Raw genomic sequence first — 27,201 nt, forward strand, 5'->3', positions numbered from 1 at the left:
CCAAGTGTCTGATGCCTCCCTGTAACATTCAGAAGTACAAGCAGTTCAGAAATTAATATTTACCTGAGGCAGTGTAGTCCCAGTCATAAAAAGATATTAGAAAATAATTAAATAAAATCATGATGAATCCAGAGAATGTTAACAGGTTGGGAGCAATCCACAAAGGCACTATCTATTAAAAAATGAAAGGAAAAACAGGTCAGAAAAGTTGTATTTCAAATTGTACATCTTATTAAAATAAAATATTTTATATCAGGAAAGAAGCTTTTATATGGCAATGTTCAGCTTTGTGTGTATTTCCCCATTTTCAAATTAAATTACAGTTTTAATTTCTGAAATTCATTTTCAAATGCAATCCTTTTGCCTGATTTTTGTGACTGCAGTAAGAATGACATTTAAAAAACGTTTTACTCCCTTTAAAATGTTGTACATTATCCTTATGCACCCAGCTTCCAAGGAAAGCCTTTTGTGATCAGCTGTATCAGAACTGAAAGAAGGCTGCAGCACCCCAGTGTGGTAAGTCAGCATCCACGTGGCAGGATTTTTAAGCATTGTATTCCCACACTATAGCAAGGAAAGTTCTTCTTCCAAAGTATGTGAATAATTTCTTACTCAAAACATCAACAAAATCAGACCCTGAGCGCATCACACTTTTAGATGCAGAAGATCTCCCTATTACAAGTATCTCCCTACTCTCTAGACAGTAACTTTCTGACAGGGTCTCCCTCTCTACTCATCAGTTATAAACACTCCTTTAAATCATTTTGCTTTGGAGGGTGCTGAAAAGGACCCTGCCTTCACCTCTTTGTCCCAGTAACCATTCTCAGGCATTCGTTCCCTGTGGCTTCAAGGTGCTCCTTACACTGCACCAGTTTTTCCAGAATATTTTTTGAAATAGCCTACACAGCATTCTACATGATTTTTAGAAGAACATATTTGCAGAAGTAGTAAGTATCAACAATTATCATCACTCAAACACATTATCAATATATTTAAACTACAAAAATACTGGAGGCTTATAATTAAATTATTTGGAGTGTCTAAGGACTCAATATTTATATAAAGTACTTCAACATTATAAAATAGCACAAGAAAATATTAAAGAAAACCAAGTCAAATAATGCCTGATACTAACAGGAATAGTATATTACAACAGTATACTATAACTGTAGTAACTAATAGTTTTGAAATCAAATGTTTTGTAAATATCTCTGGACTAGCTAGCTGAACAGACAGATAAATACATATTAATTTCTTCTACTAATATCTTCTAATTTAATCCTACTACTACATTTACTTAAATTAACTATTAAAATCTGAATGTTTTGACTGATTAACTACCCTGACTAGATTATCTTTTTCAACTGTAGAGTAATTTGTAATATTCAGGAGAAATTGTGAAGCCAACGGTGTACAGACTAAGTGTACACTTCCAAAAATCAGATTAAATTCCTGAACACTTTTCCATTATGTTTCTTAGACGCTTTCTAGAATAACATTGGGAAAACTATTATATCTGATATTTGATTCCTTATCAGCAGGACTTTATAATTGATTTTAAACCCCTGTATGTCAGTTCTCATGGTATTTAAAACACACCATGGAATGTATTCAGCAACAATCTAAAAAATGTCACATATCTATCATTGTGAGTGCTCAAAAAATCAAATCTAAACCTCTAAGAAAAAGGACAGCAAATGTCCATTGAAGTTCCTTTTGGAGAGTATCTAAGGAGGAATCCTTCAGTGTATGGTCTCCTTTCCTTACACTGACTGCATGCTCAGCATGCAGCGACAGCTGCACATCTCCCAGCTCACCCACATCAGGATGCAGAAGATGAATCTCCTGCTGGGGATGTATCTGGTATCTATGACCTCCCATGAAATAAGAAGCACAGACACTGAAAAAAAATCTAGATACATCTCTTTTCATCTGAATCATAGATCAAAAGAGTGCTTTAAGACACTATGGATGAAATATTTACATGGATAAACTGATTGCTTTTTTCTGGATGATTCATAAGAATTGTTGACTATTAAATCCAGTGGGGCACCACAAATATCTGCTTTCTAATTAGGCTCATAATTCTGAACAATCACAATGTCATTTTAAAGTTATTACAGGAAATAATTTGTGTTTCCATGGTGCAAACATGAAGAAGTTATTTTAACCTACTTTCTTGCTAATAGTGTGTATTTTAAGAAGGACACCTTCAAAGGATGTAGCAATCCCTTTGGCTAATAGACACACCATGAAAAACAGTTACAGGAGCTCTGTCCTCAGGAAAACAGACTCTCCTGCAGTTAAATCCTTAAGCATGTTCTTTTGATCCTTACCAAACCTAATCTGTCTAGGTATTTGGAAAGTATTCCAGTTGCAAAATTCCTTTTGTTATATTTAACGCCTCTTATCCTTTTGGTTGGCGTTACACTACCATCACAATATTCCATAATTAGAAAATCACAGGGTGTGCAAGATTAACTTCTTACACACCTTGGAAAAAGAGAGCCTGAATTTATTAGTATTCCATAGAAGGATGAGCTGCAACCTTCATTATCTAATTAACAGACAGTAGAGGTCTAATACATCAATGTGCTACATGATTGATACAACTGGAGGTGCCATGGGGAGAAACACATCTGCTCTCTGGCAAAACCCTTGTGTGCCTGGACCTTTTAAAAAACTCTTAGTTCCACAAACTATTAACTGATTTCTGTTTCTCTACAGACATTCACTCTAAAAGCCTAGTACAAACAGCAAATGCTTTAATATCACAACTATTTAGATAATAAATGGTAAAGTACACATTCATATAAAGCTCTGTTCAAACTTCACTAGGTCACTTGAGACCGCTAAAATGCTACTCTTGCCCAATTCTGGTGATAAAATCAAAGTTCACAGAGGCAACAGAGGGGAGTTTAATCGATTTCAGTGATGTTGGAATAAACCTGTGTATTCCAGTGGGATTTCCTCCTTTTCCTCTCATTGTCCACCATCCCCACCAGAGATAAATGAGCTGGGATATGACAATATGTTTTCAGCTTACAAATTCACAGGTCTTTAATGTCAAGCTCTTCTTAATTTCTTGTAACATAGGAAGTACATTTTACAATAAATGGTAATGTCTTGTAACATAGGAAACACACCTTCCAATGAATTCTGTGTTGTGGAATACAGAGAAACTTGTGTTGCCATTAGGATTAAACAGACATATGAAAGGCAAGACCCGAATCCCAACCTATAGTTTTCATGGTTTGGTTTTGGGGGTTTTTTTGCTTGGGTTTTTTTGGCTCAGTGCATTTAAGGTTGCTATCTTTTAACTCCTATACAATCTAGTAAAAATTGTCCATGTGGAATTTTTATTGTCACCAGTTTAGAAACTAATAGATAATTAATTAGTATCTGAAAATTGATGTATCAGGATATCTAAACTGAGTAAAGAAACTCCCAGACATCAAGATGCACACTGGTACTGCCCAATTTTGAATGAACATAGTAGATGCAAAACATTCTTTAAAAAGTCCTTAAAAATCATCCTGTTTTCCCTATTGCAATGCACTGCTCAGGAACAAAACCATTTAGCAACTTGCATTCCTACTGATATTTTACAGTTATATTGTGGCCAATAATTTTGGTGCTCTCGCAGTTCTCATTTCTATCTCTAGGAGCAACATGGACTCTACTGCCATCTCAGTTACATACTGCTTTTCCCTCTGCAGCTGTGCACTGCCAGCTCTTCTGCAGGACTCTGATCCTACATGGCAGTATCCTTTAACCTTAGAATGACTACTTCTGCAAAAGCTGAGAGCAATATAATTTCCCTTTAAATCCTTGACACATCACTGAGATGTATTCTGTAAACCTCTTGCACCAGAAGGCAAAGTGGAACATTCATTGCTGTATCTTCAGGATTCTAAACAAAGCAAATGGCACAGTACACACAGCACCCACTCCAGTTTTTGATTCTGCACTCATACTGCTGAAATAGGTTTTAAGTCCTTTGCCCTGGTTTGGGTTCTCCTCTGGCAAGAAATGAACTAAATCATCCTCAACTAAAACTCCATGAGATTTTAAAAAATTTAAAGAGGTCACATTTTTTATATCACCCTAAGCTACATGGAGACATTTAATAATGTTGCTTTTCTTCTGGTAAAATGCTGCAGCCATTAGAACTTACCTCCAAAGGAAGTTTTACATTGACAACACTCCCCCTTCAATCTGATAGCAGATGAATATCCATCCATCTCCTAAACCAAAAGGCCAATGCACAATAAAGCCTCTTCTCATCTCCCATGCTAAAGTGCTGGAGGGGCATTTCTATCTCATTGTTTTCCTCAATATATAATGGGAATAAAAACAAAGTCTCTGAATTCAACTACTGAAGTCAGTGTCACATCTTTGAATTGCTTTTTTCTCATCCCATGTTCAGGTTGTTTTTAAATTCTTCAGTTGGATCATATTACAGAACACTTTTCATGGAATTATTTTGAGGTTATGAATTAGAGATTATGATTTTCCTGCCATATCAAGAATAAGCAACACCTGAATTACAGAATCCAAAGATGGCAGATTCAACAGCTGACCACATACATCCTTTTTTGCTTGTACAAACGTTTATTTTCAAGTCTGCTCCAATACAAACATATAAACATTTCCTGTAATGAGGCAAACGCAGAAGTCAGTGCTTCCTTGGAGATCAATAAAGTTCATATTTACTTCAGATACAGCATTTTCTTTCTTTGTTTTCTTTTTTTTTTGGCCAACAACAGCATAAGTAATTGTGAGTGGTTTATTTTTAAAAACTGCAGATTGCAATGCATTCAAGAGATGGCATCTTCTAATCGTTATGGTGATCATGGTAACCACTCTCATTTTCAGCTTCTGAGAGGAATGCCTGGCTGCCTCAAGCAAGTCCCCTTGGGAGAAAATGAGACAGTGCTTGCATAAAATCATATGCACAGCACAGAGAGAAAGCCATGCTGCTGTTGGGCAGCATATGCTGCACAAAAATAATCCGTACTAAGTAAAACCATCCATGTCTGCAAAGCTGTTTCATGAAAGATGTAATAATGAAAAATGTTGAAAATAAATGGATGCCTTTTATAACGCAATCAGAAAGAAACAAGCCCTTTCTTTCTACAAAAAATAATCTCAAAACAACATACCTTAAACACAGCTATATATCCTGCAACATTTGCTTTCTTTTGTCAGATGTCTTCGTTTCAACTTTATTGATCAGTATATATTTTTAAATGAAAATGCATGCTATATTTAGAACAAAATCTTATATTAACATGTTATGCTTTCATTAAATGAAATTCTTACCTTAATAATTTTATTCCAGATGGGCTGCATAATATACACAGATAAAGGATTTGTATCCACAGCACTGTACTGTGAGGAAAAAGCAAGCATGTTAAACAAAGCACTGAACAATGGCTATTTTTCCAGGACTACATATCCTTCAGCATCTAAGAGTAAGACTAGTGTAAATTTATTTTATTCTGATTTGTACAGGGTTTATTACCTTTAAAGCACTGGCCTGATTTACAATTACCTTTTTAGCAACTCTGTGTATTAACACAAAGGTTTAGGCTTGTGAAAGAGCTCTGCAGTCACATTTTACTTTAAAATTCTTATCAATTTTACAACCCTATAAGATTCTGCATTTCTACCATATTTTGGGTTTAACACCTCTATTTGCACTACCAGTAATGCACAGTCTGAGCATCAGTTCATTGCCAGTATGTAGGATAGATAGTGAATACGGAATGTGTTTGTAGGTGGAATATTATCTTGCAGCTTTTGTCATAGCAACACCGTTGCATTGGAACTATGCTAACTCATGTAAGGCAATGTTATCATAAAAATGAGCTCTAAAATAGCACAGTTCATTACCACAATAAAATTTCTCTGTTGGACAGACTTGTAAATACATGTGTTTTACAAATTCCATTAAGCGCATATCTACATCTTTTGTAAACAAAATATTTCAGAAATCCAAGGCCACTCTGAATTGCTGTTGTCTCCTTTTCCTCAGAGGTCAGTATCGTTTTATCCTGCCTTGAGACAGCAGAACACAGAAGAATCTTAGGAAGAATAATCTTAACTGATAATACCACTCAAAACCATGTTCTTGAGCCCTGGCAGGTAGGCATTGAAAGAAGTTATCCATCACTGGGGTGGTACACTTAATCATTTCAGAAATTCTTGGACTTTGAAAGTGCATATATGGCTTAACATTGCTAGGATGATATGACTCACATAGATTCAGATATAGTTATATACAGCACTATCCAAACATTGTGTGCAGAAAATGGGAGCAAGGTAGAGATGTGTTGGACCACAGTTCAACAAAGCTGCTCATTTGCAGAAAAGCTAATGACAAAGAGCCTCCTTTTACATAACTTCAGCTAACAATTAACTGTCTCTCCACATATATAGTTAATTTATTGACCTCTTTTAGCCTACTACTCTTTGGAGGAGACTGCACTCTGGAAGTACCTGTTCCAAGTCATTGTCAAAGCAACTTAGGCACTTGTCTTAAACTCAAGTAAGTACATGTGAAAAGATTAGGAACTCTTCCATACATTTCCTTTTTCTATCCGAATACAAAGCATATGTTTGAATTACCTTCTGGACAAAACAAAGCATCCACATAGCAATTTTGTGTGTCCAAGTTTAAATCACAGATCATAAACATAGCATCTAATAAAATTATTATAATACAGCTCTAAATACATATGAAAATATCAAAATAAATATTTTAAAAATCACATAAGAGTAACTGGTCAGACCAGACTGCCTAAATTTCTAAAGGGAATGAAATTTTTAGTTTAATGAAGTGTACATCACTGATTTAAATTTTTCTAAAAATGCTTTGTGTTCACTTTGATTTGTCATTTTTCTCTGCTGCTGCCACCCATAGTACTTTACACACAATGCAACTTTGTCATCAACAGATTTTCCACCAGAGTATATATTAGAAGTCAAAGTCATGAATAAAATCAGAAAATGCTAGTTAAACAACAACAGTAAAATGAGGCTTTCTATGCAAAACTTCAGAACTTTTGTTTTCTCTTAGAAAGAAAATAAAAGGAAAATCAGTCTCATTTATTTGAAATTATTTTCTTATAGAGAAAATATAAGAGACTGTATAGATATTATATGATTTTTGCATTTTCTTTAATGAACATATCCAACTTATCTCTACAAAACAGACACAAACAAAAGACACAGTCAGCTTTTTGTTTGCCTCCCCGTTTCCGAAGTCAAGCACCAAAAATAAAAACAGACCTTGTTAAGAAGAAGAAGAAGAAAAAAAAAAGTAGAATTACAGCCAGCTTTTGTCACCTAAAGACATCTCAAGACACACCACACTTCATCCTGTTAATTCCTATGTCTGTGGCTGAACTGTTGGTCCTCTGGGTGGGGAAGGAACATTCAGCAGATGTGCAGAAGAATGGAAATTTTCTCTTCCCTCCACAATAATTTGTTTTAGCCAGACCAAAGGAAACACCCATGGAAAAACAGTTTTCAGTCATGGCAAAAAATAAAACTTGACAAACAAAGTATGCTATACAGTTTTATACTCTGCTTTGTTCTGCTCCCAAGAAGCTACTAACCTCAAGGCCATGAAATCCTCAGGAGTTTAATGTTTATGGCTGCTCAGAAAAGCAAAGTACAGAGTAACATGCTCACATTATGACCAATGAACATGAATGCAAGAGTCCATTGAACCTGATGTAAAAAAAGCAATGCCATTTGCTATTGTGTAATTCTGTTATTTTCAGGGCACTTATACTAAAAGACAGAAGTGGGGAGGGTAAGCCTGTTGGAGGTTTTTAAATGCAAGGCTCACACAAGTACTAAGCACTTCCCTGCAAACCCTGGAAAAGGGATTGATTGTCCTTATCCAAAGATGAAAGGCTTGGAATAATCTGAAATCTTCTCCAAATTACTTTCAAAGGAAGTTGTAACAGTTGGGAGGGAATGGCAGTAGTGAGGGAATAGGAACAATGGCACTGACTTCATCTTACTCCCAAATTTAAAAACACTTCTTCTGGTTTTATTTAATAGCTGATATCTCCTTGAAAGCCATCTGCTTTCTCTCTCAGTGTTAATGGCTTCTAGCAAAGCTAGAAATGAGAACACAGACACCAGACACGCACACATACATGGTGACTCGGGCAGCACGCATGAAATGCGTTTTTACTTTGTGTTCCTGCATCTCAATTTTCATCCAAGGGATCCAGCACAGCATCAAGTTTGCGCTGGTTACCTGTGTTAAAGGGGAAAGGAGACAAGATTAAGGAGGAGGAAGGAAAAAAGGGATAAACAATTAAGAAAAGTAACAGAAAAACAGGAGAAAGAAAAATGAGCAAAGGCCAAGGTTTGGCTACACAGAAGAAAGACAACTGTTCTGCAGTGACAGAGCACAGCCAAACACCAAGCGGCAAAAGCACTCACAGGGATCAAGGTCTGCTCTGCTTAATACAAGACAAATGGTACCTTCTGGTTCACATCCACACAGCTTAGAAATATTTCCCATTATTGCAAACTGGTCACATTAGCACCACACAGCATCTGCTGGAGGGGTGCTGGGCCTCATCATCTGGCCCCACACACCCAACACATCATTAGCATTCAGCATGTTTAAGTTCAAAGTATCTGAAACAATCTGGAGACTACACTGTAACCCAGCAATATGGCACTTCCAGAGCATGAAAGTGAGCCCTGTCCGCTGTGCATGTTCAAAAACCCAAACGCCCATGTTGGAAGAGTGATGAAGGATGGTGAAACCAAAAATATGATGTGCCCTACCTCCAGAACAGACTATTTCCAACCCAAATGCCTAGTTATTTATTGCCTTGGAGAGACTTTAGAGAAAACAAACAAACAAAACCCAAACAGGGAGTTAGCTAACCATTAATGAGAGCAGACACTGGAACGTCACTGGACTCCGTAGCCCTCCCCAGCTTTGCACTGTGGAGGCATCACAAGAATAAAATTTCGGAATGACCGCGATTAAGAGAAAAATATAAAGCATGTCTCCATACACTTCAGAGTCAGGAGAGAAAGCAAGCTGCAAGGAATGTACTTGCATAACTATATTACATAATTATTTCAGCTTCAGCTGCCCTTTATACTAACAGACTATTCCTTTCCTGCGTTTAAATCATCTTGTCCCAGGTAGCACTGCATTGTGCCATTTACAGCCACATTTATAGTCATTTACATTCACAACACCTGTGTTTTGTAAATGACAAAGGGATGGGAGGCATGACAATGGACTCTCTTCTGCACAAGATAAGGGTTTTTTGTGGTTTTGAAAGCTGCAAAATGACCCTCCCAATCCAGGGCATGAACCAGTCACTATTTAAGAGAGTTCAATGGGAAATCACCCTTCTGGGAGACTCTTGTGCAACATGAACTTGGCTTCTGTGATGCCTTACACTTCAAAAACCACACAAAAATTAAAGAAAATATCTGGTAACACATCTGGTAACAATTTTCCATAAATCTTTCCAATTCCTAGAATACATTAAACATGTGGAGTTTAATTCTACTTTATATGTATTTTTACAGGTTTGTAGTTACAATGGGACATAGTCTTGGATTTTAACAAAAGCTTCACAAAGCGAAGAAAGAGAAGCATGCTATAAACAACTGAGCTCCACAACACTGTGGATGCCAAATATGTTCAGCAGTTTAAGTGCTGATGTATTCAAAAACAGAGTCCTGTTATTTCTTATAATAGAATTACTTTACATTATACCATCAGATAGTTAATTATTCATAAATAATGGCCTGGGTTTTCTATCTCCCACTGCTTAAATAATTTGGTGTATCCTCCCACCCCCATATATATATATGTATATTTTTATTAGGTCACCAATACCTAAGTCCAGGAGTTATAAGCCCATCCTAGGGCTGGATGCAGCTGCACTGTGAAAGTAGAGGCTGCCCAAGTTGGGCCCCTGAGCTCCTCTCTCCCCTCTCACTTAGCCTCCTTCAGTTCCATTAGCCTGTGCACACTACAGCTAGGAAATACAGTTAGATTTTCCTTCCACCTGATACTATTCCTAGTAAATACTAGAATGTCATGGTTTGTGCAATTCAACAATTCTGATTGGTATTACTAAGTAATCAGGAAGTTGTTACTACACAAACTGCTGTCCTGGGGATGCTTTGTTGCAAAGGAATATTTATCACTCACCTCCTCATTTTCAGGAATCCTGACACACACATTGAGTCACACGCCACATCCTTTGCCTTAATGAAGTATGTATGGACCCACGTCCATGAAGTCATGGGCACATTGAGCTGTGGGTCAGGACAGGCCACTCACAGGGACTCATGCCTGCCAGTGGCACATCCCCTTGCTTGCAGAGCAATGTCATGGCCTTTAGGTCACAGAACCATGGGTTTGGATCACAGGATCATTCAGGGCAGAAGGGACCTCAGCAGGTCTCCTCCTTCTCAAAATAGGCTCAGCCAGGAGCTCAAAACCAAGGGCTTAATCCAGACCAGGGAGAGGTAGACAGTCAGTGGGACTGGAATTCAGCAACCAGTTTTCAACTAGTAAGTTATATTAAGGATGCTGCCTAATTTCTCTCCAGGAAAAGGCTTTGTTTAGTGGGACACGTTCAAACACTTAACAAAGCCAAAATAATTTAAAGGAACATAAAATCATGGTTAAATATTGAGCAAGGGATAACAAAAGACAGCTGCATGTATGTTGCTGGAAAGGGACAAATGTAGAGGCTGGCCCAGATTGGTAAAAATATAAATCCTGCTAAAACCAAAACCTGCACACTCTCAAGGAACTGCATAACTGATCTTTAACTCACTATTCAAAGAAGCTCCAACATAGCAAGAAAGTTGATTTCTATGGGGTTTTTTTTGTGCAGACTGGTCTTCCATACTTGGTAAAAGGAAACAAAAGCAGGATTTTGTGCTACACCTATGTCTGTGCATGTACAAACATATATGTGCCAGCAGCCCTTTAAAGATCAAACAGTAGACCAAGCACCCATCCAGCTGGAGCTCTGCCAGAGCATGTACCTAAATACCTGGGGAACCCAGAGTGGGGAAACCACTCCAGGCCCAAAAGGAAAGACAGATTAAAAGCATGTTGCAGTTTCCATAAGAGATGCTAAACAGTGGTTCTGTAGAATACACACTGAGCCCGTGTGTTATCCGATATCCTGATGCACAAGAGGGAATATTTCACAGAAAGATTCCTCCCTTTATAAAACAACTCTTAGAATAAGGCTTTTGCTTACATTTATAACAAACAATCTGCATTAAAGCCACAGATACATCTTTGCAATTGGTCCTCCAGTGAAACACAGATAAATAAAGAAAAAATATGTATGTATACATGTGTATTCTACACACAAAAATCCAAAAAGCATTTCAGAATGCTAACATCTCCTGCTAAAGCAATAAAATGAAACTATGCAGGCAGCAATTGCACTTTTATGAGATTCAACAAGGCACACAAGTCTTTATATTGAGCATATTAGTCCCAAAAGTGATCTAATGAACCTTTGTAAATTCATGGGCGTAATATTGCACTCAAAACCATGTACAATTTCCCATCATTGGGAAAAAAGTCCTAGGGCAAGTAATATCAAATGCAGCATCTCTGTGATGAGATTTCATTAGTTGTTGGTTCGTTAGCATATGATACGTAGAAGGAAGATAATGATTACAGAACTCATGAAATGATACATTATGTCAGCTACGATTACAACAGGATGAGGAAAAAGAGGTAATGTGTGCATAAGGATTGTCTTTCAGAATGACATATTCAGTTGGCCCACAGCTCTTTGACATGAGATAAATGAATGCAGCAACAGATAATGTAAGAGTAATGAATTATTTGGTTTATTTCACATGCTACTCAACAACATTTAATTACAACCCCAGTCTTCTATCAAAGTGACATGAAGAAGACCGCAACATTTTATTTATAGAACAGTGGGCTGTTGACTCACAGTTTTATCGAAGCTGGACAATGTTAAATTTCACTGCCTCAGATATTCAAGGACTTTATTAAACTGTGGCTTGAAAAATCTAACTACAGCTGACACAACTGGTAAGCGCTTTCAGATAATATTTGGAATTAAATATTAGTGAAAAAACCTAAAACTACCATGAGGAAAAACACTATTTAATGAACATGCAAAGAAAATACTCAACATACATAAAATTGTCCACATGCAGTGAGCATTATTGCATGAGCATTATTAACTGTCTCCTAAGAAGTTCCAGATAAGCACCTAAATTTTCAAAATCATGTAAACTCCTTGTGTTACCAGAGTAGAAAGCAAAACTACTGTTAAATTAGGGTGACCAGAACCCACGATTTTTCTATATCTCATAGTTACACTTGTAGCCATGGAAAAGCATAGATTTCACAGAAATCCAGTCTTGTATCTGGGTGAGTCCTGAACTTCCAGACACTAATTCACTAGATTATATTCAACACACTGCTCCTCTGAGAAGAGAAAGAGTCAGACCCTGAAACGTGATCATCATACACCTGATCTTGTTTCTCTAACCCTCTAAAATGAGGGCTGGGATGAAATTTGAGAGATCTTCCAGTCCAGAGCCTTCACCTAATGCAGGATCACATTCAGTATACATTAAGGATGCAGATCAAGTTTCCATGAGGTAATGACCCCATTGCTTGCAAGAAGCAACCATGTCAGCACACTGAAAGAAAATACATTACTCAAAACTTTCTTAAAAAGGTGTCAGCAACTGTTTATTAATACTCAACACTAGATTGTTGATCTTGCCTCAGAGAAATCAAGCCATTTCTTAAGACTGATAAAATGATTGCCTAACCCCCTTTAGTACCTGTTCCAGCAGGCCTTATCAACATAAGACTGACATAGCAGATGCCTTAAATTTCTCTTTGTGCAGCCAAAACTCACATATTGTCTTTCTTTAAATGGGCACTCTTGAAGACCAAATGGTATTTGGCCTCTTGGTATTTGTAATGCCATTCTGAGACCATTCTGGGCCAAAGCAGGCAGGACACATTATTCCAGTTGATACTTGATCAGTACATCAGCTACAGGAGTAAACTTAACCCTCTGATATATTTATGACACTTCCAGCTTAAGAACTTTTTTCCCTTTACTATAACAGCCACAACACTGTTGACACTCTGATCCCCTGCTATCTTTCCTGCTAGTCTGTTGTCTCTTATTTTATGTTCTAAATGTTGATTTTCTTTCCCCTAAGCACTGTACCTTGTTTACTGAATTTCTTCATACTGGTTTACGGCCACTATATCCCCTTTCCAAGTATATTTTAAAACATAGAACTATTCCTCAAAATTCTTTAGTATAGTGAAAAATTTACAATATTCTTCCTTCTGTTACTTAATGAAAGCATTGAACAGCAATGAAGTTGGATCAGAGAGACAGTTGTGTAGGTAGAATCCCTCTTGATAGAACCTTCTACTTTAACAGAAAACTTTAAATGTTTCCATTCTCTTTAAAGATGCTTGAAGAAATATTTTACACTCTTTAAAATGTTTCTATTTTATAATGATTTCATCTTAGTTACCTCTACCTATTTTACTTATGAGAACATTGGACAGTAGCTGACCCCTCACTGAAATGAAACCACTCACACCTCATTTACTCTCCCTTCCTCACCATACCCCTTATCCACACAGTTACCTGCTAAAAAATTACTTAGAGGATACAAACAGTGTGGCCAAAACAAGATGAAAATGTGGAACCTTAGATGTTAATTTTTAATGATGTATCTGATTTTTTAAACCACCTTTTCCAAGGCCTGTTGTTTGACTCGAGCCTCTATAGTTTGTTCTTAGATCTCTTTTATTCTGAAACAGGATAAAGCATCGAAGTTTTCTAGCCTGAAAAACCTCTGTGCACAGGTACTGTAAAAGAAGGTGACTCAAGGTAAATATGCAAGGGGAATCCTAAGAATGAAGTGATGAGAAGAGGCAATGGTAACATGAGCTCACCACTGACATTAGTGCATTCTGGTGAGAAAGACAGAAATAAAGAACCAAAATCTGCTTTTATCTGTACTCATCACCTGGTTGTTGGAGAGCAGCTTGTTTCCAACAAGAAACAAGCAGGCAGAAAAAAAGGTAGCAGCGTAATCCCATGGGTGTTCTTCTACAAAATGCTGATAAAACATAAAAAAGTAGGAATGACATGATCCAAACCCAACAATCCCAGTTGGTTGTAGCTTTTTGTGTTGCTCCATGTCCTAGGGAACAGCACAGAAATCAAGGGTAAGAATCTTCTGTGATACAGTGGCAGCCAGCCACCTGAGCATGCACCTGTCCTGAAATCAGCACCTGCCCCCACAGGAAAGAAGATGGCAGAAATATTACAGCAGAAATGCTCAGGGTTATTCTGAACTGTCTCATCATTATATCTCCACCTGTTCTCAGTGTGCTTATAAGCAGAAAAAGGAAAATTGAATCTCTAAAACTCCATTAACAGGCAGAATGAATGGGAATAGCCAATGTCTGTGCATAAGGATTTCAGAAGGTATCACACTAAACTGGTTCCATTATAATACTACGGACTGAATGTACTGGGTGTTCTTGTGTGTTTGTTCTCAGTACAGCTGGTTTAGGTTCATCCTAAGGGAATGCATTTTTTTGCTCTGAGGTCACTCTGTGATGTAAGCCAAAGCCTGGTAATTGGGGAAAACTTGCTTCAAAAGCCTAATATACATGGACATAACATGCTAAAGGGTGCTGAAGTCTTTGCATTCATTAGAGGTCTGCCATTCCCTTTGCAAAGAACTGTGCTGGTTTTGTTGCCAAGGCCCTCCTCCAACTGCACACAGGAGACAGACAGTGCCCAAGACATACAATTAGAGCATTCATGGCAGAGAAATGAATGCAACTGTGCGAAAATTTTGAAAATTGAGCAGCATTTTCTTCAGGCCATTTTTACCTTTACAAAAGGAGTTGAATACACAAATTATTTTTTTAAGCTGTGTTACGAACAGCAGATAAATTGTGCAAAGTATGGAGTTAAGCCACTGATACTACTGTGAGTACAATGCTGCAGTGTAATGAACAACAGAGAGATGGATGCCACTAAACCAAAAGTTTTCTAGGCACGCTTTAAGTCCAGAAGCAATACTGTGTTGCAAGCAATACAATATTGATCTGTACGCTCACAGATCTTCTGTGATACTTTAGTTCTTCACGGGGCTAACACACATATCCATCCACACTATCCCAGAACTGAGCTCACCAGGAAATACAGCGCAGAAATAGCCAGGAGGTTGTAAGAAAAGGTAACCCATGTGTGCTGGGCACAGGGATCAGAGTTTAGCACCTGCTGAGTAGTCAGCACAGGAAGCAGCAATCTCCTCCGAGAGGCTGGGAAGCTGCAGGAGCAGGATGCAGTAAGGCCCTAGGCTGAAGGGGAGGAGACGGCAGCCAGAGGGCAACAGGAGGTTGAAGAGCATGTGTCAGGCCTGGGAGCTGGTGACAACAAAGCTGTGGTTGTGGCAGCAGCTCTAGGTATGGGAGGGTGAGGGACAAGAGATTGTGGTGATGATTCGTGTCTCCTTGCTTCATCCCTTTTGTATTTTTTGAGTACTTTAAACCACTGTGAGCAGCATTGAGGAATAGGGAGAGCTGCCATCACCTGCCAGGTAACCTGGAGCACCAAGAAAATGGTGCAGGTACCTGACCAGCTCAGCAGCACCAACATGTACATCACGTAGCTGTACTTCTCTGTGTGAAATCTGTGCCATTTGGATTCATTTACTTCCAAGATACCCCAATCCCAAGTCACCTCAGATAACAAAAAGCTATTTGATTTCATCTTTCTAAAGCCTGGACTTAATAGGATTTTTTCAGAACACGGCAGAACAGATACTTCTTAAGTACCTGCGTTGGCTGATTCTTACAGTTAAGAAAATGACATAGTTTCTTTGCAGTGCTCTTGAGAAACCAATATATTCAAAGATTTGATATGCGATTCTGTCTTTTGGTAATTATTTCCCTGTAAATCCTAAGTATGGCACAACAATTACAGGTTTTAAAGAATGTTGTTTTGATTCTTCCGCATCTGCACTTGTTTGAAGCTATTTTCATTCAAGTGATAAGAAAGAATGTAAAAGCATTCCCTGTATTTGTACTATGAGCTCAAATAATTTAGGAAAGGTACTTAAATAAGAACGTCCATTTCTGCTTAAAATAGCTTTTCATTTTTCCTCCTCCTGATCTCAGGCAAGACTGCGGCTTCACCATTCAAGCACAGACCTGTGCAACTCATGCCCTGTGGCCAGAAGCAGCTTGCAGGATGTTTTATCCCACTCACACTGGAGACACACAAACAGGTTGGTACATTTTAACGAGCTGCTGCATTTTAACAAGTTCCTGGGAAGCAACCGGGAGAACACTCTCAAAGCCACAGCTCCACCACCTTCATTCCTGCTGAGGTGAGCAGGCAGAGCTGCCGGCCCAGGGAAGGGAAGGGTTTGATAGGAACCAGGAAAAGCTGAACGCCCTAATTGGAGCCCAGCCTGGGAAGGCACACGGCAAGAGCAAGAAGGCAGTATCTTGGGGAGCATGGTGTAGGGGCTGCTTTGGGAAACTGAACATAAAACAAAAGGCTGGGTGTTGTGTTGGTAGAAGCTGGCATGACCCCCTGCTTTTCACAGGGAATAGGGTGAGGGTGTGTGCACAGGGCGGCAGGGCCCATTTCAGACACCTGCACCTCAACTGGAGCAAACCTGGATGATCCCTCCCCCACGCTGCTTCCCCTGTAACTCCTAAGTCTGTGACATAACACTGGTAAATTCAAATACGTAATGATTCACATTTATTGCACGCCAGTTACTTGCAAGCACGAGGTTTAGCTCAAATTATTTAAAGCAAGTTTTTCTTTCTCTCCCTGGCTTTCTTATTTATTTCTCAATACCGGAGCATTCCTGTGTCCAAAGGTTTTGCAGCCAGCCAGACAAGCGGCACCAATGCGTGCTTTCCTACAGAAACACCGGATGCCTCCAAAACCACGCTGGCCTAAAACGGGCGCTGATACTCAAAACTCAGTGAGTATCTTTACAGACACTGATACTCACTCAAAACCCAGTTCACTCCGTCTCCACCGAGACCTGCCGCCCGGGGAACCTCCTGCCCAGGGCACGCACTCGAACAGAGCCGGGTGGGGGCGGGCACAGGCGGAGGTGCGGGACGTCCATCCTCCTGCGGGGACAGGTGGGGGTGCGGGACATCCACCCCCTCGGGCACAGGTGGGGGTGCGGGACATCCATCCCCCTCCCTGCGGGCACAGGTGGGGGTGCGGGACATCCATCCCTCTCCCTGCGGGCACAGGTGGGGGTGCGGAACATCCATCCCCCTCGGGTACAGGTGGGGGTGCGGGACATTCATCCCCCCGCAGGCACAGGCGGGGGTGCGGGGCATCCCCCTGCGGGGACAGGCGAAGGTGTGGGATATCCATCCCCCTCCCTGCGGGCACAGGTGGGGGTGCGGGACATCCATCCCCTCGCGGGCACAGGTGGAGCCCTGCGGACCCTCCGGCGGCGGAGGGATGGCCCGGCCGGCCGGGGCCGCATTCCCAGCGGGGCTGGGATCCAGCCACCCAGAGACGCGACCCGGGGAGCACGGTCCGCCGCCCGCCCGCTCTCCCGGCGCCGGGGCTGCCCTTTACCTTGTAGTGTCGGAAGCCGTGCAGCTGCCGGCCGCTCACGTAGCGCCACCGCCACATCGCCGCGCCGGCACCGAGGCACGGAGCGATGGCAGCGATGGGAGGACGGGCGAGGGAGGCGGCGGGGCCGGGGGCGGGCGCAGGGCGGCTCCCCGGCCGCGCCCCGCGGGCTGGACCTGCCCCCGGCTCCGGGCACCCGCGCCGGGGCTGCCCGCGGCGCTGGATCCAGGCGCATCCCGGGCGGCTCCCGTGGGAGCGGGCGGATCCCCGCGGCCCCAGGACGCTCCGGTGCCCGCCTGCCCACAGCGTGTGTTACACGCCCGTAATGACCTCCCGGTCCCAAGGCACGTCGCAGGATCACCTCCAAACTGTTTTTCTGGCTATTAAAGGTGTCGTATTCACAGTGTGGTGGAAGACGCGCCCGTGAAGTCGCTGTACAAAACAATGCTGAGTGTGACAAACGCAAAACATGCCAAGTAACACTACACAAACAGTGTTAAGTAACGTGTTTCAGAAAAACAGGCGACACTGAGGATTAAGGTTTATATTTGCACTCCAGCAATAATCTGAGTCTTGCATCTTTTTATTGCACCTGCACTGGAGCATGCCACATCACATCAGTCAGCAGTGCACTCTGTGAGGCATGAGGCACAGGTAAAAGGCAGAACAAACAAACAAACAAACAAACAAACAAATAAATAAATAAATAAATGCTGGAAAACATCAGGAGTAATGTTTCAGCTGCAAACGTATTTAAGACTATGGCATGACACCTTGTGTCACCTTCGCTGTACGCTACTGGGAGAGAGAGTTGAAATCACGCACATCAGGGTCTGAAATTTTATGGACCAAATGGAATCTATCCAGAAAGCAAATCAATTAAAATCCATTACTTGCACCCCACGAGGCATCTTATGCATTGTGAGAGTCAGAGTTATTTTACAAACTGTGCAGGTTTGGTAGGAATTATATGCAAGTTATGATCGTTAAGTGCAAACTGTATTCAGTGGTTCTTGTTCTGTATTATTAATTACACATTAATCCATTGAGATGTGCTTACACCTGCATTCTGCTTCCAGCAGCAGCAGCTGAACTTCTGCTCTTGAAAACAACCCAGAACTTTAATATTTAGCTTCAGGTTACTGAGTTAAAAGCTTGATACCAGTAAGAAAGCTAAAGTGTTTGAGCTTATATTTTTCATGAACCAACTCTAATTTTAATTTAGTGTTCATACCCTGACTTTTGATTTGGGATCCCCTTCCTTGTTATTACCATTTTTAAAAAATTGTGTTATGCTATTGGATTAATTTCCAAGGGTGCATACAAAAAGATTCATGACCTGTACTGTACTTACTGCAGTTTTTTTAAGTCCAACTAAGTTATTAAAACAGGCCAAATAATTTAGGAACTTTCACTTTCACTCCTTAACACTAACCTTAGAAGACTCAAATATGAAAGCAGAAATTTGTCTGAACAACTATTAGGAGTATGATGGACAGTAATAGAAAAGGTGCTTGCTTTTCAGAAAGGTAGAAGGTATGCAAAAAAAGGTATTTTTTCTCTTTGCAGGCTTCTAGATTTATGTAAAAAATATATAGATACAGAAGATACATAGATATAGTGGACAGAGAATATAAGCTTTATTTCCTATTCTCTCAAAACTATTTTGGTGATAAATGAAACACAAAAAGCCTCTCAAACCCTCATAAATACTTCACTAAACAGGGAATGTCAAAGACTCCTTCTATGTAAAAATTAAATTGCTTGAACTTGCACTTCAGCATGTTCTGTGTCTGCTAATGAGCACATCAAAGGATGCAGCATAAGTTATACTAAAGAGTAGGAAACAGACTGGTGAATGAGTATGGAATATCATAAAGCAAGCTGTGACACAAGAAACACGGGGTTTGAGAATACTGTGGAAATTATACTGATGTGCTAGCTGTTGATTTAAGGAACTTCCTTGATTCAGGCATCATGGTTCACAGGAATAGTTGGCCCTCAAGACCGCACACGCAGACTAGCTAAGCCCAGGTGCAACCCAAGCTCAAGCTACGTGCTTTACTGCTACACCTGATGCTCTCACTGTCTCCATGCATACCCATGCATATGTCTAGAGCTTATTCTATGGTTATATTTTTCAATAAGAGGTGATTTAGAGTTCTTTTCTGAACAATTGTTTGAGCTGTGATCCAAGCTGTTTGTCCTACATGCAGGACTGTGGGAAGAGCAGTGAAAGGAGCCTTAATGCTGCACCATTGATTCTTTTCTGGAAGAGTAATAAGGAGGAGCTCTAACTGGCACATGAGTATTATTACCTGATTCCATTTCGTGAGCTTGAGTGTGGATGAGACAAGCATTCAGACAAAAGGCTAGATCAGAGCACAGTTAGCTTCCACTCTAGATAAAGCTCAAGTCTTTTCTCAGCTGTGGCTGGAGCATCTGCAACAGGTCACACTATTATGAAAAATAATTCAAGGCCAGATTTGAATTCAGTGAAATCAGCAAGAAATTCCCAGGTCTTCAGTGCTGTTTGTTGATTACATATAGTACTGAGAAAAAAAATTTATTATTTTGAAAGACTGGACCTATTGTACCACTGATACATGAAAGAAAAAGTTTAAAAAATTGTTGTTCTGCAGATTCAAATTGTATTTTTTTGAAAAACAGAAATCAAACATACAGACAAAATGTATTCTTTATCCAAAAGAATGGCAGGCAAATTGATGAGGGCTCAGGATGGCCCAGAATAAATAAATAAAAAATATATATATATATGTGCATGCATATATATATTAAAAATTTATATATTAAAAATAAATAAATAACCCAATAAATCCTTGGGTTTCATTCTTCTCTCTCTAAGTTATAATAATAAATTTATAATGATGGAGCTTCTTGGATAAGACTGCCTAGTATGGCAACTTTGACTTTTAATAATTTGTTGTGTCTTGTTTATTCCCCACCTTAAAGCTGTGTGCTATGCAACAGCCCTTATCTAGAAAGCATCCAATAGCACATCCCTGCCTACTCCAAGAAGTGAAAAAAAAAGCAGAAAGAAATCATGTAGAGACCAAACCCAAAATGATCAGCTGCCAAAAGCAGTAGAAGGGACTAATGTATCACCCTACCCACTTTTTTAACATATTATTCTCCTTTGGGCAAGGCATTTTTCAGGAAGAGTGTTTGTAAAGACTTCAACACAAGGGTACACCATAGTCATGATTAGGCTAAAGTGCTATTAATACCTAAGACCTAAAAGAGGAAATTTTATATCCAGAGTTACTAAAATTTATAAAGTTCAGCATTATTGGTGCCTCAGTAATTTTAAAATCTTGTTGAATTACATTAAGAAGAGTAACTTTCATGGGCATAAACTGGTCTAATGATTGAAGTTTAAAATATGTAACTTTTTTCCAGCTTTGAATATGTGCCGGCATTTTTTCTCACCAGCTAGAGCCAAAAGAGAGTACTTTATGATAGCTGTTTCGTTTCAGCTTGGAAAATTTTATTTTATTTGCACTTACCTCATTAAACTACAGAGGCATCTCATAAAAAGTAGGCAAATATGTTTCCCAAATGTTAGTGTCTGTCAGAAAGTTATGTACTCATATTCCTGTTATAGCACTGACCCAGAGAAATAGCAGGAGAAGACAAAAATGTCAGCCACTGCAAGATGCCATGGGGAGCACTTGGAGCTGGGATGCTGGGATGAGCAGGCTTAGGCTCAGCTGGCAGCCAGGACACTCCAGAGGGTGGAGCCCCTTGCATCTTTACAACCCAGGGGGCAAGGGCTGGTAAAGTGATGCTTCCTGAGCATGCTGATTCACTTAAAACCTTTTTCTGCTTGTGATTCTTAAATGATCAGCTATTAATTTTTAATTTGTGTGAGTGTTAGAACTCAGCTCTTTGATTCACTGCAATCTGGCATCCCCTGAGGGATTTTGTGGAGGTTCCTCCCCCCCCAATTTCTTCCACAGTTCACAGCTTGACTCAGCATAGTGATGCTCTGTACAGTGAAAAGTACAATTTAATTTAAAGTGGAACTGACATTGTAGCTCGAGGATTAAAAGGATTTAAATGTTTCATGTTGTTTCCTATAAAAACCCTAGAAAGCCTGGAATGATCTAATGGCAACACAGACTGCAGAAGAAAATGTTATTTGGGATCTAGACTATGTCTGGTATATAGCCTAGGCCTTTGGATAACCTCTTGCCTGACAAACTCATAAAGACCTATTTGACCCTGAAAGACAGACTCTAAAATATTTGATGAATTTTTCCTCACCTACTTCATCCCAGTTCAGTATCTGGGGATATTTGTGACTTTCAAAACATTCCTGAAGAAATGACTCAAACCAAAAACCTTTCTTTGTGTTTGAATTTGACATTGTCTGTACCAGACTTTGTACACTGGAAAGCTTTTAAAGCTCAAATTCAATGCTCTGTAAGAGGAAATGAATCTATAAACCCATATTAGAATGAAGGACGGGCACATTCAATCAATAGAAACAAGTGCTCCAAACTTCAGTAATTTAATCTTCCTTATTTTTAACTCATCTGTATGAAATTTTCTTTCTACACATGGGTTAAGGAACATTGGTGCAGTCAACAGCACCACCAGCAAACAAATGCCCTTTTTTCTAGATTTCATTAAAAAATCAATTTTTATTGCTAACATAAATTTTATAGTTGTTTTTTGTAGAATTTTCATGCAACAGAAATACAAAAAAAGTACACCATTTCTTAATGTTCCCTGAGCAGCAGTAGATTTGATCTTGAGTGCAAATACAGTCAACCAGTGTATCAGATAAAACAGTGGACTCAAACTATTATTTCAGCCTGTGAAAACACAGATATACTTGTATATGTAGTTGAAAAACCAGTTCTTCAAAAATAACTAATTGTGTTAATTATTACTTCCAAAATGCAATGCACAAAAAAATTTAACAGACTTGAAGAACAATGTAGTGGTATTATGAAATTTAAGCTTTTGTCAAGAAGTTTGGCTTTTATTATTCTTTCTTCACATTATTTGCAATAATGAAATGGAGACATTATTTTTTTTAAAGTTGCAGCTCTGTCTTAATAGTTCCTAATATATATATATTCATTAGTTCCTATATTGTATTTAATAGTTCCTATATATGTAATAGTTCCTAATATAGTTCCTAATATATATGGTGGTTTTCTCACACGCATCTTCTACTTTCATGTCATTTCAGTACTTGTGTGTGAAGAACATGGAAACAAACAAAAGGAATCTGTAGATTGGGTCACCTTCTTGGGATTCTATAGAAATAAGTTCTTCCCAGGTGTGAGCACCTTGGAATCCTTGGAAGGGGTTTATGTACAGAAAAAAATACACTCACTAAAGCAGACCAGACTTCCAGTGGTCCAATTCTCTGTGGTTTAGCTCTAACATAAGATCATTTAGCTAAGCACTGCAATAACATACTTTTTCAAAGAAAACCACCTTGAGGATATGTAATAGAATTAATTTGTCAGTCTGGTAATTTCAGAAGAAATACTGCACATTTTTGGAAGGATGCGAACCCAATGCTTTTAATTCTGTTTTGAACATAAAAATCAAAGGCAGTTTGGATGATGATGTTTCTGTCTCTTCTGTTTGCAAAATCCACTTTAATTAGTGGCAGTTTAATAAATGGAATGCCAGATGAGTGTTTGCCATAGGGTGCTTTGGAAAAAAAATACAAACTGAATTATAGATGGATATATGTAATTAGTGTTTAACAATAAAAATGCAGTCATGCAGGACCTTCTATCAAAATGTAAGTACTTTATAAATTCTGATTAAGCTGTGAAATACAACTACCTTATTTTACAAAGATTATTTGTTATCACTTGTGTTTAACAGCAGCAGACAGCCAAGGAGACCTTGTCAAGAATATACAATAAGCAACATAAAAATAACCTGTGCCAGTGTTTCCACTTGCACCAGTAAAACATTTGCAAAGGTGATCAGCCTTTTTTCCTTCTATAAGCTCCAACTTATCATTTTACGGAAGAGAGCGTCCACGCAAAGCAGCTTCAATTCCAAGTCTACATCTTGACACTGACATTACCCTTTTTGACAGTAAATTTATCAGCTTACTTTTTGTTTAGAACCTTTTTAAAAAATCTTATTTAAATGGCCTAACAGCAAAGGCAGTTTTCATCAGGAAATCCCCAGCGCGGATCAGATCCGGTCCCGCGTCCCCTGGGAAGCCGGCCCGCCCCCGGCGCGCGCGCACCGCGTGCCCCTCCCCGGGAACCCCGCCCTGCCCCGTTACGTCACCCGCGCCTCGCCCAATCAGCAGCCGCGGCTCCCGCGGCGCCAAAGCTGCAAAGGGCGGGCGCGGGCCGGGGGTTCCCTCGGCCCCGCCCCCGGTGCTCCCCCGCCACGTGACCGGGGACGCGGCGCCGCGCCGGGGGCGATGCCCGGCGGGAAGGGGAAGGTACCGGCGGCGGGACGGGAGGAGAAGGGGCCCGGCCGGCCGGGAATGCTGCCCGGCCGCTCTGCAGGGCCGAGCCGTGGCGCTCCCCGCGCTCTTCGCGGCGGCCTCGCCGTGCGCCCCGGCCAGCCGCGCCTCCCGGCCCCGCTGCAGGGCGCGGGGGTCGGTGGTGGCGGTGGCAGAGCGGCAGCCACGTTGTGCCCTCGCTGCCCTTTGACATCCGGCTCCCAGGCGATCCTTGTGTTGGGACCCGCCACGCTGGAGCGCGGGGCGGGAACACGGGCCCTTCCCCGCGTTCTGGCGCTGTGCGCGGTTGCGCAACACTGACAGTGAAATCCATCGTGGCACGGCCGCTCCGAGGGCAGCGGGGAGCTCGGCCTGCTTACATGGCACTCGGGGAAAAAGTGCAGGGAGAGGAAAGCTTGAGAGGAAAAGAGAATTGTGGGAGTTGGCCAGGATTGAGCAGCTTCGCTTCCCTGTCCGGGAGCGGAGGGAGAAGCGCCCCGTGCTGTTTTTCTGTCCCTTTCCTGCATGTGCCGTGCCTAGCCTAATATCGAGGTACTGCTGAGAGAGGGACTGCAAGTGTGGTTTGATATATAGCGCTGGCAAATTACAGATCTGGTTCCTAAAGAATTTTGTCTGTACTGGTGTGCATGTTCAACCACTTTTTAAATATTAAGCCCATTTAAAAGAAATTTTAATGGAAGAAAATGTCAAGAGCAAGCCTAGAAAAAACCCACTGTACTTCACATAAATTAACCTGTAATATTGACACTCTACATGTTTTCTTCTGAAAGGTTTTAAGTTCTTGCCTAGTGAAAAAAATGCACGCTTAACTGAAACAAGATTTAAACAACTCCTATTGCAATGTGATAACAGCTTGTGATAATAGTAACTCCTTTTGCTGACAGATAATGTTCCTTGATGAATGGAAACTTACACTGATCAAGGGAAAATAGAGCAGTCCTCCCCACTTGCTGACTATTAATTAAATTAATTCAAAACCCATGCCAACCTGAGACATAACAAAAATGTGGGATATTGTTCTTGTATCCTAAGCATTTTGGATAACTTAATTTTCTGTAAACTTTTTTCTGAACTATTTCTGCTTTAACTGCTTTCATAGATTACGGATTTCTCTCTAACAACTTGGCACTAGTTGTTAATGCAAAGTATACTTCAATAGTTTTCTTATTCTACAAGAGTTGGGATTTTCTTTCAATGTAAGCATATAATAATTTATACTCTTGCTCAAAAAAGGATGTGTGGATTAAAAATCCTGACATTCAAATGGTAATCTTATATACGTCAGTGTATTGAGAATAGTCTTTCATTTAGTGTGATAAAAATCATGAGCACAAAGAAAGGTTTTGAAAGAGTGATTTGAAAATTCTGGTGTCACATATCAATAGCAGTCAGAAAATTATTTTAAGATTTTAATTTGGTTTTGATATTTCTTTACCATGAGAGTAGAAGGAGGTATGGTATGGCAGGTTATCATTGCTATCATTGGCTGTTGTACAGTATAGGGTTGTTTTTTTTTAAATTAATGATTACAACTTGATGAGGACCTTTCTAGGGATGTTACTGTAAATCATCTTTGGAAAATATGCATACTGATTTTCTCATAGGAGTAAAAAATTAATCTTTGCTGGAAAAAAATACAAGCCATGACGTTAAATCTGCAACCTTTATTTGAATCCTCCCTTGAGAGTTTAAAATACAAGGATGTTTCCATATTAAATTAGGACTTTACTTTTTATCTAGGCACTAAAAACAGTAGTTACGGTTTTAGGAACTCAGTATCACGAATAGAGTGTTTTGCTGAAAATAAGGTACCTGTTGTCAAATTCAGTTTTGTACTATCTTGAAATTGGACTTTTGAAAACCAACACAAGCTGAATTGTTTTATTTGGAGTACTTTGATGTGAAACTGATGAGAACAAAGGTGAAAGATGAGGTTGGTTGTTGGTCAGTGTTTGGTATTTGCGTACTATTATGTGATTGCTCCCTTCAGGTTTTTTTGAGAAATGTGAAAAGTCTGGCAACTAGAGCTATGATTTTTCAATACTTCTTCATTCTACTCTGTTCAGGAAGAATGTCACAGTTGTATTGCAATACTTTTGAGTGATGTTTAAGTGATGTGACTAATTTTTGGATTTGAAAGCCAGTAGCAGGAAGAGTTCATATCTTATCACTTTTCTCCTTTGGCTTATGTTGCTTTTTGTGTTGGAGAAGGTGATGTGTCAAAGAAATGCCACTTGTACATGTACATGAGGCAGATAATAAATTGGTTCATGTGCTCCTTGGGATTCTTCCTGTGGTTTTTGGAGTAGCCCAAAAAAGAAGTGGGATTGTGTGAAGTGTAAAGAGTGTGTAGTGAGTAGCCTTTAAGCATATGGTCCCAGTGACTTTATGCGGGCTGTTTCTGGGTAACAAGTCCTGGGCATAGCTAACCACACAGATTGGCTGAATGGAGATATTCTAGATAGGAGCATCTGTTAAAAAGACAAATCCGACATCCCAGCCCTATACTTGCAGTAGTCTGTTGTGTAATCACTATGCATTTTCACAGTTTTTTTTCAGAGTGCCTCCCTTTTCCTCACACCTGCACCCATGTGGGCTGACTTACCTTTATCTCGTGGAAATAAGTAAAGGAGTAATGGGGTAAGGTTGTTTGCCATGCCCTTTATGAGGAGGGCTTGGTCCTAATTCCACTGATGACAACAGGAGTAACTCAGGTTTTGCACTCATTTAGATGGAGCTGCTCCAGAGAAAAAATGCAGTGCTTTTAGAACAGAGGCCAAGGCAATTTCTATATGACATAGCCATCCTAACCTTCCCCTTTTTAACTCAAAATTTAAGAGGTTGTATTTTTGCTTCTGACATCTTATGCAATTTACAAGGTTCTTTGTCTGACTCTGTTTTTGTAATAAATCTTAATTTTGTGATGTACAGCAGGTCTACATGCTCTAGCTCTTTTGAGCCTGATTCAGTGATTTTTTAAAATTTTTTTTTTTAATTCTTGTTTCTAGATACTTCATG

General features: G+C 39.8%; 2 protein-coding genes across 4 annotated transcripts in view; one reads left to right on the top strand and one right to left on the bottom strand.

Annotated features, from left to right (window-relative positions):
- LOC117007794 (ethanolaminephosphotransferase 1-like) overlaps positions 1–17,820 on the bottom strand; it is a 57,815-nt gene extending 39,995 nt beyond the window's left edge. The window contains exons 1-3 of the mRNA XM_033081210.1: positions 17,706–17,820; positions 5,326–5,394; positions 64–172 (exon numbers count right to left, since the gene is read on the bottom strand). Of these exons, the coding sequence (XP_032937101.1) occupies positions 64–172; positions 5,326–5,394; positions 17,706–17,762 (235 nt within the window). The 5' untranslated portion in view covers positions 17,763–17,820. The remainder of the gene's footprint in view (positions 1–63; positions 173–5,325; positions 5,395–17,705) is intronic.
- A 6,284-nt stretch (positions 17,821–24,104) lies between these two features.
- The window catches only part of SPIDR (scaffold protein involved in DNA repair), a 199,616-nt gene continuing 196,519 nt past the window's right edge, over positions 24,105–27,201 (top strand). For all 3 annotated transcript variants that reach the window (XR_004419640.1, XM_033075368.1, XM_033075377.1), the window contains exon 1: positions 24,105–24,159. Coding sequence is in view for 2 of the 3 variants with exons in the window: in XM_033075368.1 (XP_032931259.1) it covers positions 24,139–24,159 (21 nt within the window). In the remaining variant the exon portion in view is untranslated. The remainder of the gene's footprint in view (positions 24,160–27,201) is intronic.

This window comes from Catharus ustulatus, chromosome 1 (genome assembly GCF_009819885.2).
Source record: "Catharus ustulatus isolate bCatUst1 chromosome 1, bCatUst1.pri.v2, whole genome shotgun sequence".
In the NCBI taxonomy this organism is placed as follows: Eukaryota; Metazoa; Chordata; class Aves; order Passeriformes; family Turdidae; genus Catharus; species Catharus ustulatus.